Source organism: Triplophysa dalaica, chromosome 21 (assembly GCF_015846415.1).
Source record: "Triplophysa dalaica isolate WHDGS20190420 chromosome 21, ASM1584641v1, whole genome shotgun sequence".
NCBI classification, from domain to species: domain Eukaryota; kingdom Metazoa; phylum Chordata; class Actinopteri; order Cypriniformes; family Nemacheilidae; genus Triplophysa; species Triplophysa dalaica.
Genome location: NC_079562.1, coordinates 15,357,618 through 15,372,285, shown reverse-complemented (window position 1 = coordinate 15,372,285; position 14,668 = coordinate 15,357,618). Strand labels below are relative to the sequence as shown.

The 14,668-nt window shown below is 38.9% G+C and overlaps 1 protein-coding gene across 1 annotated transcript; it reads right to left on the bottom strand.

Annotated features, from left to right (window-relative positions):
• Positions 1 to 7,331: 7,331 nt before the first annotated feature.
• Positions 7,332 to 14,597, bottom strand: rpn1 (ribophorin I). The gene is made up of 10 exons (XM_056735482.1): positions 14,225 to 14,597; positions 13,155 to 13,219; positions 11,249 to 11,555; positions 10,955 to 11,164; positions 10,646 to 10,838; positions 10,458 to 10,557; positions 9,173 to 9,311; positions 8,653 to 8,772; positions 8,203 to 8,448; positions 7,332 to 8,119 (listed from the first exon to the last, which is right to left on the bottom strand). Exons 1-10 carry the CDS (start codon positions 14,456 to 14,458, stop codon positions 7,937 to 7,939), a joined length of 1,797 nt encoding a protein of 598 aa, XP_056591460.1. The 5' UTR covers positions 14,459 to 14,597; the 3' UTR covers positions 7,332 to 7,936.
• Between the last annotated feature and the right edge of the window lie 71 nt (positions 14,598 to 14,668).

Below are 14,668 nucleotides of genomic sequence, written 5' to 3'. Positions count from 1 at the left end.
TTTGAAGCGGCTGGACCATTGTAGGAGTATTTTGACAGGGAGTGGGGTTGAAACTACATTTGGAGTCATGCTGAGGCAAAGAATAACACACACGGTCATGAGAAAACATTAGACAGGGATCTGACACAGGCATGCTTCCTCCAGAGATGACTCAGAGGGGTTGACTCCTTCACTGCGCCCAGAGTCGAGGGGCTTTGATGGGATGCCATGTGGCAGAGATCAGTGGGTCTTAGCTGGAGCTCTGGACAGTAACACAAACAGGTTTAGAATATGATCAACACAGATACATTATTATACTGGAGACTTTCTTTGCTGTTATATCACCATTACTGTATGTGTTATTTATTCACAGTGAATATACACAAGGTTGGGGTACTGTATTTGGACTGTTAAGTTTGAAAAGTATTTTGGACATCACCTGTAATTTTGAGGGATGCAGACTTTTTACATACATTTAAATGGGCTCAATTGGTTACAAAAGTGCAAAACGAGTTTACTTTATTTAACCAGGTCATGAATAGGGACCATCATTAGAAAAAGTAATTTAGTAATTTTTGCATGTGACTCTTTTATGCCCAACATCAGTAGACTCACTCACACAGGCACCATTAACATATACTTTTCTATCTCCCCCTTTCTTCCGCCTTCTTTCATAAAGAATGTATCTCTCGGCACCCGTTCCTGCGTTTGAAGTATCACCGTCAGAGTTTTCCTTCCATCTCACGGCCTCCCTCCCCTCTGCTGCGTGTCTGTCTATCTGTCAGCCGGACTCATCTCCACCCCCTGCAGCTGCGAGCGGGTAACAGACCGGTCCTTTGTGTCCCTCCGTTCCTGCCGTCCCCCATCTTTTACCGCCGTGATCACACCTGCCACCTGCGCAGGGCAGAACTTACCTTTCATCCTGCTCTTGCTGAACCTCTGTCAATGTGGAATGACCGCTGGACTGGCCAGTGCCCGGACGGATTCTCTCGCATACTGTATCATTGAGGACTGCTGTAAACTAGAAGGTGGTTTTGAGTGGACTGAGATACGCTGGAGTTGTGAGCAATGTTACAGATGTTGATATGACACTTTTGTCAAGCTCTAAATTAGATATATTTAAAGAAGTTAAACTTCTACATCAAGCCACTAATGAAAATGCATTCAGTTGAAACATTTGATGCTACTATCAAGTCAAACATTTGTTTAAAGGGATAGTTCATCCAAAAATCAAAATCTTTTATCAGTTATTCACCCTCATGTCATTCGACAGATGTATGACTTTGCTTTTTCAGCAGAACACAAAAGAAGATATTTTGAAGAATGTTGGGACCCAAACAACATTGAACCCCATTGACTTCCACTGTATGGACAAAACCACTATGACATTTCTCAAAATATCTTCATTTGTGTTCCATAGAAAAATACAGGTTTTGAATCACACGAGGTTGAATAAGTCTTGACAAATTTGTCCCTTGTGTTTTCTTCATAATGTTGTCTTCGTTTACTCACCCTTGTGTTGTTCTTAGCCACCATTGACCTCCATAGTAGGAAAAATAACAATGGTAGTCAAAAGTGCCCCAGAACTGTTTGCTTTCATACATTCATCAAAATATCTCCTTTTGTGTTCAACAGAACAAAGAAATTTATAAAGCAGTTTTTCCTACTATGGTAGTCAATTGTGGCCAAGAACTGTTGATTACAAGCATTCTTCCAAATATCTTTCTCTGTGTTCACCAGAACAAAGAAATTTGGAACATCTTGAGGTTGAATAAATAATGACAGACTTTTATTATTGGGTGAACTGTTCCTTTAAGTAGCTACAATAGCAACATAGTGAAAGGAACCAATATACAAAATATAGTGACAGATTTTAGCATAGGTAGTCCGAAACAGAGAATGTACTGCCAAGTAATACAACTATAGGATGTACATGTACAGTAGGTTGTTTACTTGGCTTATGTTGGTATGATCCATTTTATACATTTAATTTAAAGTCAATGCTTTGTTTAAAATAAGCCTTTTTCAAAGACGTTAGAGAAATATGGAGATATAGAGGGATCCGCAGCTGGACTTCATCTTTCTTTATTAAAGAAAAAAGACAAGATGAAAGACATATGAAAGTGTATCGGAGATAGAAGTTGTTCTGAAGGGAGGATATGAGCCCCGGGCTCGGGGTCCATGTGTTGATGTTTAGTAGTCATACATTCACCTGTGATGAGGAGGCTGACTGACTTCAGCCAGATGTCATGTTTAGTTCCTCTCCTGGAAGACTTTGTTCTTAGGAAAAGACTAGATGGTAAAATTGTGCAGCTAGAAAATATGAAATGATGTCGTACAGTGTAGATCAAGCTCACAGACTAAGTTGAAGGCATTCATCTTATTTTTGTAACATGCCGTTTATTTTAAAGTAAACTAGATCACTCGCATTAAGAATAGCATCAACTATATGAAGATACAAAGGAACAATATTGCTGGCATCACTTTCAAACAAATGAAACATTGACAGCCAATCAAAATCCATTTGAACTTTGTGCAAATAAACAACATCATCATCTTCTGACGTGGTTGCTAACATAATTATAGATTTAAATACATTTTTTGGAATCAAACATCAAATAAAATCAACAACAACTTATATTCCAGCATTTTATAATTGTATGGTTTTGGTTTAGGGGGGCTTGCAAAAAAAGTTTGAGAACCACTGGTGTGACCAGTCCTTAATATATAAAGTGCCTCAACGAACCATTGTTTCACGCCATAACTGATATTAAATCGTGTATTCAAGCAAGGCTGTAATGCTGTATCGACCAATCGGCATTCAGAACAAAATTAATCTAAGTCACTACTACATTAATAACACAGGTTGTCGTTCTTCGAGGAGCACAACTACAAAAGTAGAGCGTTTTGGCCGCCCTGAATCGTGTGCCATAATGTAACCTTTCAAAAATGGTCCTTTCATATAGTTTCACAGCTTGAGGTTTTCTGACAGGGCGTGTGCATGTGTGTGTGTGTCGTGGAGTGTGGACAGTGAGGGCGGTGTCTCTGTCACCGTGGTGATTTATGAGCGTGCTCAGTTGCGAGCCGCACAGTGCAGGATATTGTTCTCTGACAGTGACGGGTCTCTCTGCAGGCTGTCAGGGTGTGTGTGTGTGTGTGTGTAGGGCTGCAGGTGAGCCCAGGCCGGCACAATCCATCAACGGCGGGTCAGTACAGTCCGAAGGCCCGAGACCACCTCACACTCGCAGCTATTGTCAGCCCTCTATCGCTAATGAACACCGGCCAAGTTTGAGTCTTTGTTTGGTGCTGGAGCTTCTTATGCTTTTTCTTCAGGTCTAAGAAACATGTCATTTAATGCTTCAGCCTGGAGAAAATGTGTGTGTGTACCCTCAACCTCCACCTCCCCCCTAAACCCTCACATACACCTCGTTCTCTACGTCTCAGCTTTCATAGCACACCACATCAGGATACAGTACTGCTGGTGAATTCCGGTTCAAACAGAATTTAAGCTCCGGTTTGGTCAACAGCTAAACCGCAGTTTTGGCAGGAGCTGACTGCAGGTTCAAGGGAAAGATAGAGGGACATCACCTGTAACGAACTTTAGACGCACATGCTGAAAACTGAGACACGAACCTCAACATGCGCACACATGGGTTTAATATCAATTAGTATGTGACATTTGGCCTGCTCTACATCAAGATGAGGATAAAAAGTGGTTTTATGAAGGTTACAAAATGGAACTAATATGTTTTTTCAATAAATGCAAAAATGTAGTGCCGCTGCACCTGCAAAGGTCGCCGCTACGTTGCTAGCATGCTGTGGGTGGTTGCCAGGGTGTTGCTAAGTGGTTGCTAATAGTTGTTTGGTTATTGCTGGGTGGTTGTTTATTGGCTGAAGTCAAACGAGCTTGTCAATAAATCTGGATGGACACTTGAACACACGGATTACATCTAGCTGAAACATTTTAAAGGCTGATTCACATTCAAGGAACACCAACAAACATCTACAAACTCATTAGTTCTTTTATTAGAATGTGTTTGTTAGGATTCATTGGATCAATGTAAATTAGCCTTAGCTGGACTAAACACACATGTCGATTTAAAACGCCAGGCCCACTTTTGTAAGCATTAGCTTTGTGTGCTTCCACTCCCACCAAAATTAAAAACACAAAATAAATCTATAAAGAAATGTAAAAAAGCAAAATTAAATGAATACCCATTTTTCTTTCTAAAAATATATACAGTTTTTAAAACTAGATATTTAAACTTATATTTTTATTTAAACATTATTTTTGTAAAAAAAATGTATTGTATGCATTCATATTTATTTATTTCTACCTTTATTTCTCGTATTCTCGATATGGTAATGAGGGTAATGTCTTCTCATCGCAGTCGAGCACAGATCTTGATGTAGATACTGTACATACAAACTCTGAGGCCACAGTAGCATCTTCTGCTTAAACAAAATGACATGCAAGAAATGAGTGCGACCACATGAAACAATAATATAGTATATTACAGCATTTACTATGGTATACTATGTGTATAACTGCAGCATACTATATATTATAGTAATGTGAACTGTAGTACACAATAGTATCTACTATAGTAAGGTTCAAAAGCCCTTAAGGAAATCAACCATGATAATATCATAGTGTAAGTGTTGAAACCTTGTTTTGGCAGCTTTGAATGACCACACGTCTCCTACAAATACCATGGTTAACTCTGTTTACTGCAGCAACACCATGGTTCATTTGTGGTAATATACACACATACATATAGTGGCCATTATATTTGTTTTTTTAATTGAAAGTAAAACCATGGTTTATTTGCATTAGGTAATGCTGTTTTGTCTGGGAATTTTACTACACTTTACAATAGTAAATACTATGGTATGGCATATAAGCTACAGCAGGACTAGTCAGGCATCTGTTCATCATTTTAAAGTAATCCTGAATGATTAGCTTGGTCAGGTGTGTTTGATTAGGGTTAGAAATAAACTCTGCAGGATGCTGGCCCATCCAGGAACCAAGTTCACAAGCCAAGTAATATTACTTCAAGTTGGTGCCTTTTAGTAGTGCAAGTCAAATGGGAAAGTAGACAGTGAGAAATTATACATTTAAAATTCCATTGTCAAAAAGCAAACAAAACAAAATGTTGACCTAGCTTTAGTAATGCGGTCAGGGAGATCTCCCTCCACCTAAGCTCTGCCAACAAAAATGTGTCACATGTTTACTAACAGTAAAGGCGTCTATAGTATTTACTATTATAGTTAAGCCATTGAAACCAGAAATTAACCATGGTGTTGCTACAGTAACCAGTGGTATTTGTAGGAGAACTGTGGTTATACAAACCTGCCAAAAACACTTCTACTATGATAAAATCATGGTTGATTTCCTTAAGGGCTTTTAAACCATAGTATAGTAAATACCATAGTGCACTACAGTATACACTACTAGGCTATAATATAGAGCAGTGGTTCTTAAATGGGGGTAAGCGTACCCCCAGGGGTACTACAGGGGGTACGTGAGAGAAACTGACATTTAGGAATAAATAATGAAAATCAATAAATTATGATAATAGTATTTTTATATGAAATCAGGACTACTCAAAGATGCATAAAAAATAAATGAATAAATTTAGATATAATAACGGGTTGACTCTCATTTCACTGTTTTTTAAAGTAAAATGTTGTTGTCTGGTCAAGGGGTACTTGGCTTGAAAAAATCATAAAAAGGGGTACTTAAGCCAAAAAAGTTTGAGAACCACTGATATAGAGGCTAGTATGCAATGGGTAATGCTATAATATACAATATTATTGTTTTATGTGGTCCCACTCATTTCTTGCATGTCATTTTGTTAAAACACAAGATGCTTCTGTGGCCTCAGAGTTTGTGTCAGTGCGATCTATGCTGGACTGTTATGTCTGAAGCTAGACACGCCCCCTCATTACCATATGGACACAGAAATGTGGAAATAAATAAATAAATGTCAAAATAAATAAATGTGAAAATGTGGAGAACATAAATATCAACATAAATGCATAAAATATATACAAAAATGTATAAATAATAAATGTTTCAATAAATAAATTCAAAGTTAAAACATCTATTTTTCATTCATTTTTATATTTTTAGAAAAAATAATTTCTGTATTTAGTTTGGCTTTTTTAATTTATCAATGGATTTATTTTTTAATTTATTTATTTTTAATTTAGGCAGAATTGGAAATCCATACTGGGATAGGCATTTCCCCCAAACTAATTTAGTTTGATAGCGAAAGAGTTTGTTTAATCAAAAAATATTAACCTTACACAAATGAACCACAGCTGTACTACACGGTTACTGTAGTAAAACTAATACACAGGGTTGAGGTTTTTTCAAATAGTGCATGTACAAACATGCGATTGTGTAATCAAATAGAACACACTTTGGTCGACCCAAAATAATGCTGACAGATCCTATCAAGTTCTGTAACTATAAACATATGAGCTACACTGAAAAACACAGACGTGAAGCCATTCTAGAACTGTTTCTACTATGTGTATGTTATGTTCAGCATTCACACTTGCCCTTCATTCTCACAAAAGCCATTTTGACAGCATTTTGTCTACAAATGTGTGAGAATAAGGGTTTCGCAGGGTTTCCCACCCTCGCACAAGATTTACCACAAACACACAGAATGTGTGCCATTGTAAGGGTCCGGGCACTCTAAGCATCAGTGCTAACAGACATTGTCTTGGTTTCCCTCCAATGTGTATTTTCAGAAAGATTATTGTACAGCATGTACAATATGACTGCTTTATAATAGAGACGAGAACGCCTCTTGTTATTTCGGCACAGGAAATGACCCTTCGGTGACCGGTGATGACCTCAGGTTGGCCTCTGGTTTGTTGGGTTTGGCTGGGAATGGGATTTCGGACTGTATGAAATGTTCTACATTAAAACACCTTTAAGAGGAAAAACGTGGCTCTCATTTTAGATCAGAAGAATTTTGGGGTCATTTTAATAATGGAAAATGTGTGCGATATTAGATTTTTCTCCTTTTACCTAATCCGAGTTTAATATTAAGAACATGAATTACGACAAAAAAAGTGTATAGATATTGGATGGTATTAAATAGAGGTTCATCATGGTAGTGTGATAGCGCCCTCAACTGGTTATAACATGCAAGCTCATCCTTATGAACTTAGTTGAATTAGATGAGTCTGAATCTAAAAACTGTAACACATTAAACATAAAAGGTTTGCCATTTGAGGGATATGTCCTGCCATCTCTATAACATTTGTCACGTACGTCAGTATTCGCTAGTATTGGACTTTTTCTGACAATAGAAATAGAAGACAACAACATGTCTGGTTTTACACACCTTGTTTATTAATGGATTGAAAATGTCATATTTGACCCATAACATACAAAAATCAATCTCATTTTGCCATTCACCATGGAACCGAAGTACATTTACAAAAATTCAAAATCATACAAAAATGTGAACTAAAAACCAAATAAAAAATTTGCATGACCAGATCTGAATCAGCGATGACCGTTTAATCTTTTTGATTAAGGACGGGGAATATTTTTTAGAAACATGAGTGCAAAAACTGATTTAATTTCAAATCTGACACCAGATATCCAAACAAATGGGAATCAGAACTGCTTTGCTGGATTGTAAGAACGAAGACTGCATCTGATATTCAGCAACTTGAAAAACAAAATGAACGATTCTGCAGAACACAAAAAAACCCTCTTACACAACCGCACACATTCAGCAACACAACATGCACACCCTGCGCAGTTTTTTGTCCTGTGAAAACCTTTCAAATTTCATTCCACAAAGGCACCAAGAATGATGTTCACAGAATGGTTTTGTTTGTATGTCAGTCTGATTTGCACCGAGCGTGTGTGATGGTTTGGGAGGGTGGTGTTTTGTGGCCTTCTTGAAAACATCTGAGGACTGAATTACAAGGCGTCCAGCAGGCTGTCGATGCGGCTGACCAGATCCTTCCTCTTGCTCGACAGGGTTTTATCCAAGTCAATGTAGGCTTCCTTCTTCACCTTGCCGGCCACCAGGCGCTCGGCCTCCTGACAGGAACGGCACACCAGCTCTTTCAACTGGCTGTCCAGCTTCTGTATCTCTCCCACCTGTGAACAGACAGAAGACCTTAAGAAAACAAATATAAAAACACTTAAGCAGTTTGAAATGCATGTTAAAGACAACTCTTGACCTTTTCAGCCAGATCGGAGCCCTCTGCTTTGAGTCTGGTTTGCAGTGCTGTGACGTCATTGGTGAGGGTACGATGTTCCGCCTCAAGGGACTTGCGGCCGCTGTTTAGAGCGCCGGTATCACGGGACTGCTTGTAACGATTCACAGTTTCATCCATATGGCGATACAGACCCAGACGCTTGTTCACCAAAGTTAAGACCTGCTCTGTGATGGAGGCCACTTTCATGCGCACCTCTGCTGCTGGATCCTAGCGGATAGAATTAATAAAGAGATTTGGCAAATAGCTTGCATGAGTTCTGGGTTGCATTTCCCGAAACCTTTGTCTCTATGTTATTCTTAAGGATATATCACTACCACTGTTAAGGTATAACTTAAGAATGATGAAGAGTTAAGAAGGTTTCCGGAAACCTTTTAACAATACTGTTTACAAAACACTGATCTCCAGATGTACCTTGGTTATAGAGAAGTCTAGGCGCACATAGATGATGACAGTGAAGAAGAGGATGTAGAAAGCCCCCACCACCAATAATGGCTCCTGCAGCATCAGGATCTTATTGAAGGTGTAGTGAACCTAGAAATTACAAAAACAAGTTAGACGCGGCAATTATAAACATATTCTGCATCATGCAAATGCCTTTATTGTATAAACTTTCAGGAAAACGTTATTTTTGGACCAGTTTAATGTACAATAGATGTACAATGATGTAATAGGTGGATGTGCTACATTTACTACCACAGAAGGAAAAATTACTCTTAAATTTCTTTCTCCTGCTAAACACAAAAGAAGATATGTTGGACAGCAAACAGTACTGGGACACTTTTGATTACAATTGTCATTTTTATATACAAGCATTCTGCCAATTACCTTTCTCTATGTTCATCAGAACAAAGAAATTTATACCGATTTTGAACACCTCAAGGTTAAGTAAATGAAGACTTTAAATGATCTCTTGTTGTGATGCTGAGCTTACCACAACATCCTGAATGTGCTGCTCCACAATATTGTTTTTGGTGGCCACCAGCACGGGTCTGCCGAAAGTGTCCAGGTAAGTGTAATGCAGCTCATCCGGACTCCGGTTTATGAAGTATGGTGTGTCCATGTCGATATTTCTAGGCAAAACACCAAAACAGTGGTCAGTCTCTGAACATGTTCATTGTGCACTGCATGTCTTTGAGCTCGGTGTTACTCTTACATGCAAAGTTTAGAAACTTGACTTCGGACTCTTCTGTCATTTCTGGTCAATTTTTTTAAAATGTTAAATACATTTATGCATTTGGCAGGCACTTTTATCCAAAGCGACTTACAGTGCATTATCCTATACATTATACATGGGTATAAAATAAACAGAGCTTCATCGGAATGAGATGACACTTGGATACTTTTGTCACATTAGCTATGTGATCAAAAAACAATTATGGACATGATCCGTATATGTTAAAAGGTCATATAAAAAAAGACATATTTGCTCCTTCGATGTAAAAAATGACAGATATAGGAAATGAATGGGAAATAGGAAAACTCGAAGAATCTTGATGGCACTTATCAGCTTTTCAAAGATTGGATTGGCCTGGTATCTGTTTTAAACTGAAATAATGCATTTATTGAAAATTCTTATTTTGTAAATGTAAAAAAAAGCAACCATATGTACATTTTGGCCCGAAACGATAACCGATATTTCTTAAACATTGGAAGCCGATAACCGATAAATTGGCCGATATTCAGTACTTAAATATTGATATAACATTTTCTGAGAATGAACATTTATTTTTTTCCCCCTGAAAATCATGTACTAATTACACTACACTAATTCAAGATTCTTTAACTTCTTAACTTTTCTGGTATAATGTTTATTTAATAAACAAATAGATGTTCTCTCATAGCAACCCAGAAAGGTGTTCTGAATAGCCACAAGTCTAACAGGTCTTAAGAGAGAAAGCATTCACACAGCAGTCGGCTTCTTAATTTCGGCTTCCTAAATTTTATTAGCGACCGTTAACGTTAAAAACAATTTTTTTTAGCCTGATGATTTATTGTGCATCCCTATTTTTTTAAGTAATATTTATATATCTTAAATTCAAACTTGAAACATTATAGTTATAAATTTATAATTATAACATGAATAATAACGAAGAAATATTTTCAACAAAAATGTATTAAATACATTTTCTTGAAAAAGGTAACAGCAGCCAAGTGTGATCGCGTAGGACCCCAGTGTGATTCCTAAAATAAGGGTCCCAGAGGGTTAAGATGCTCACCTGGCTCCTTCTGGAAGGATCAGCTTGACAGTCAGTTGATCAATAACCTGATCATCATAGACGTGATCGACGAGACGCATCTTCAAAGCGTACTGGTCACCTAAATAAACAGAAACATTCACGGTATGTTAATGAGACTTTAAGTTGTGTCATATTATCGATCTGTTACGTTGAATTTTTATACATACCAAGGTTGTAGAGGTACTCGTAGCTGGGAAGATTGTAACCAATCATGTAATGTGACTTCCAGCCACCAAACAGAGGGAAACGGGGACGAATTTCAACTTCCACAGAATCTTCCAGAACCTGAAGGTGGGAAGTGGAGATGTTTCCGATCTCGTCGCGGTAGTAGACGTCTTGAGCAGAGGCTGGGAGGATGGTCTGCAGGAAAACAGTGAAGGTTTTCATGAAACGGGTTGCGTGATAAAGTCAAAGGGGTTGAACATACACAAGGCTAAAGTGTTAAACAATATATGCGAGGTAGAGAGTTTAGACACCTTGAAGGATTTGACAGATGAGATGCCGCTATCCGACTGTCTCTGGTAGTCATAGCGAGAGAAGGGACCCTTCAGGAAAGCACCGGTGTGTCTCAGGTCGATGGTTTCCTCCACAGCAATGTTACCCCAGTGAGAGAGCTCAATGGTGCGGGTGATACTGCTGATGGTCAGGAACGGTGTGTTGTTCTCATAGTGGATCTTCATTGTGTCCTACAGAACAGAATGACATTTCTACAGGTTAGATTGAGGTGACACACTAGCGTACTTTGTATAAGTCTCATTACGGTCAGTCACCTGGCTGAAAGGTGCAACATCTTTGAATGGTCCGTATTCAATAACGTCATCGCTCTTTGTGGGGTTGCCCAGTTTAGTGTAGCTCTCCGCGTTTTTGGAGGACAGGCGGACACGGGTGGTCTGAGAGCGGGTGGGGTAGGGCGAGTACAGGTAGTGGTTCCCCTGGAAGACGACCAGCTGTCTTTCTGCCTGGGTGATGTGGGTGGGGAAAGGTTTCAGCACGTGACTGAACACGGTCTCGACCTTCACCCACAGCTTACCACCCGCAGCCAGAGGAGACGGCAACCGCGCCTCGAAGAATTTCCCACTGCAAATAAAGACACACAGATGATGTTCACTTGGTTATTGAAAGAATAGATGGCAGTACATGGACGGCACTTTCCATTTTGGAAATCTGACCGAAAGCAGATGATTTTAGCAGTTTCTAGCTGCACTTTGGGTGCCATGTAAATTAGATGACATGACGTCTGTTGCATACTCTTAACTTTAATTTATAATTGCCAAAGTAAATACGGAACATTGTAGGGCTGCAACATATATACAAATTACAGAAACATCACAAATGTGCATATTGCAATGGTTGGACTATTTTATGTACAGTCACAGAAAACCCTGGATGTTTACTTTGAGAAGTTGCAATGTTGCTTTCTTTTCCCATTAAAGGGATAGTTCAGCCAAACTCCAATTCGCTGTTTATTTACTTATATGTAGGTGACATTTTTGATGTGTGAAGTGAATCGTTTGATATTTTCATAAAACTGAACGTAATTTTTTATAATATTAGCCATAATGTGCAGCCTTTGCACACAATCGCAATCTTGTAGTGTTTGTTGGCGGATGCCATACCACCATCTGGTATGTTTAGTGCTACCTGCAGAAAGGGAGTGTTGAGGCTGTACAGTATGGCTAATATTATTAAGAATGACGTTCAATTTTAAGAAAATATCAAATGATTCGCTTCATGAAACGTCAACATGTCGCAGGAGCCGCTTTTTGGAATTATGTGCTTCAGGAACTGTTAGACGGGTGGACCCCATAGACTCCCATTATATGAAACAGAGAGGGCTTCGGATTTACCAAACAATCTTCTTTATGGTTCTACTCAAGAAAAAATGTAAACTACATCTCAGATGGCCTGAGGGCGACAAAAAAAACGGCAAATTTGAGTTTTTGGCTTAACTATCCCTTTAAAGGTACAGTTTGTAGAGATCGCCGCTAGAGGGCGCACGATCAAAACAACAACAATCACGTAGACGAAGAAGCGTTGAATGATGGGATATGTTATCTTCAATTCCAGCGCTGATGGTACCGCTGATACATCAGAGGGGAACGAGAAATCATGTTAGCAGAAGAGGTAAACTAATAAAGTTTTATAAATGTTGAGTTTGGTGGAACGGTAACAAAGGGTACCGCGGATATGACGCCATTGACAGGCGACTATAAATATATGTAACATTGGCCTAGTGGTTTTTGGATATTTTACTGCAAAATTCTTACAAACTGTACCTTTAAGAATAGGAAACATGCATGCTTTCCATTTTTAAACACATTTTAATATTAATTAATAAAGCATTAAGCCCCAAGAAGCAGTGGGTTGCCATGCATTTTAGAACAGCTAAGGGGTTCATGGGGCTTTTTACTTTTATAAAACAGTTAAAGCATATGTGTAGCAAGGCCAAAAAACACAGGCGCTACAACAGTGGCACAGGGATACTTGTTAAGCGGCCAGCAATTATAAATCAGGGTTTTTATAACGGCTTAGAATGATCCACAACCAATCAGAATCAAGGACCAGAACAGACCGTTTTATCGATTGATTTAACTCATTTAGAGCTTTATCGTATTACAAATTACATTGCAAGTTACACCTTGATTCATCCTGCAGATGTCTGAAGAAAGCATTTACCTTTGTCCACGGATGTTTATCTCTTTCAGCTCCAGGGCTTCATCCTCCTCTTCCTCTCCTTTCACCTTTTAATAACAAAGGTTTTTGTTAGAATCAATGTTTAAACTATAAAATGTGTGTATAATAGGGATTCATACAATGGAGAGGATCAATTTAGCTCTTGATTTACACATTTATACAGCAATCCTATTGGTGACACTGCTCCCTAATATACACACATTTAACCACATTCCTGCGAAATTAAACACAAATTCGAATATTATCTGTTGCAAATACCAATATAAGTCATCAAATGTCTCACAATAAACCTTTAAAAAAATATATATGTTGTGCGTTTTGGGACTTATTCCAGGAGGATATAATGATGTTCTATTGGTTCCCATCTGCCAGACAACATCCCACTAAGTTAACCCAACACATTATGAGTAAAATCCATAACAGCTTCCATTATTAAATCCGGAAGTCATGTAATCATTTTTTATTTATTTAGTATTTTTACCTTTACGATTAAAGAGCGGGGATTTTAATTCATTTTAACTGAAAAAAAAAATCGAAGGACTTATGTAACACGGAAGTGAATCGCGACTCCAGCGCTTAACTTATAGTTACGTGTCACGCAGGCACTGACAGAGCAAACCGGAAGTGCGCCGCACACCCACTGCTAATGCTAACAACTACACAAAACATTAAAGAAAAACAACCTTAATTAATCACTGGACCCGTTTATAGAACCACACTAACACCATAACCACGCAATTTAGGATATACTTCGCCAAAGAAGTGTGGAAATGCACAAACCGTGCAGAACTGAACAGCCAGATTTAGCAAGAGTAACGTTAGATGCAAAGTTACTCTCCTCCCTATTGTCCAACTTTCAAGGAAACTAACATATTTATATCCCGATGATTTAATAACATCGTCAGATATAAACGAGGAATACATGTTTTACAGCTACGAAGAATATAGTGATTGTCCAGACCTTCCTGCATCCACCGTCTAACATTCACCCCTGCCCTCATACGCTCGTTCACATTTATTTCATTTTAGTGATTTAAGATGCATTTACTCACAGATGCACCGATGAATGCGATGTGAGGCGCGAGCTCGGGCTCCAGCGCCAGCGTGAAGGTCTGCGCGCTCGCGTGGCCATGATTCGCGAGCTGGATCTCGGCGGAGATTTTCGCGAGGTGAGTGCTGAGATCCACAGTGCGCTTCACATCCTCGTTCACCAGCCCTTCCGCGCGCACCGACGCGCAGACAAAGCACGAAATAAGAACAAAACTCACCGCTCCTGTGTTCCACATCGTCTTAAAGTGTTTTATTGTAAAGATGTGACGTGTGGTTTATGTAAATATTCAACCAGCGAGATGGCAGAGCGTGCAGCAGTGAGGCCTCGCGCTGCTGCTGCTGAAGGATGACGCTTCATTCATTCCCGTACGTATGACGTCACTGTCATGGCGAACAATGAACCTCAACGTGAAAGTCTCCGCACTATCCCAAAATAAGAGTTTCAT

What these genes read in the sequence shown, in the direction of transcription:
- rpn1 (XM_056735482.1), bottom strand. Translation starts at nt 14,458, where the DNA reads ATGTGGAACACAGGAGCGGTGAGTTTTGTTCTTATTTCGTGCTTTGTC. An exon ending in ATCCTTCCAGAAGGAGCCAG is followed by an intron (nt 9,312 to 10,457) that starts GTGAGCATCTTA and finishes TGTTTTGCCTAG; the next exon opens with AAATATCGACATGGACACAC. An exon ending in TAGACTTCTCTATAACCAAG is followed by an intron (nt 8,449 to 8,652) that starts GTACATCTGGAG and finishes TCTATCCGCTAG; the next exon opens with GATCCAGCAGCAGAGGTGCG.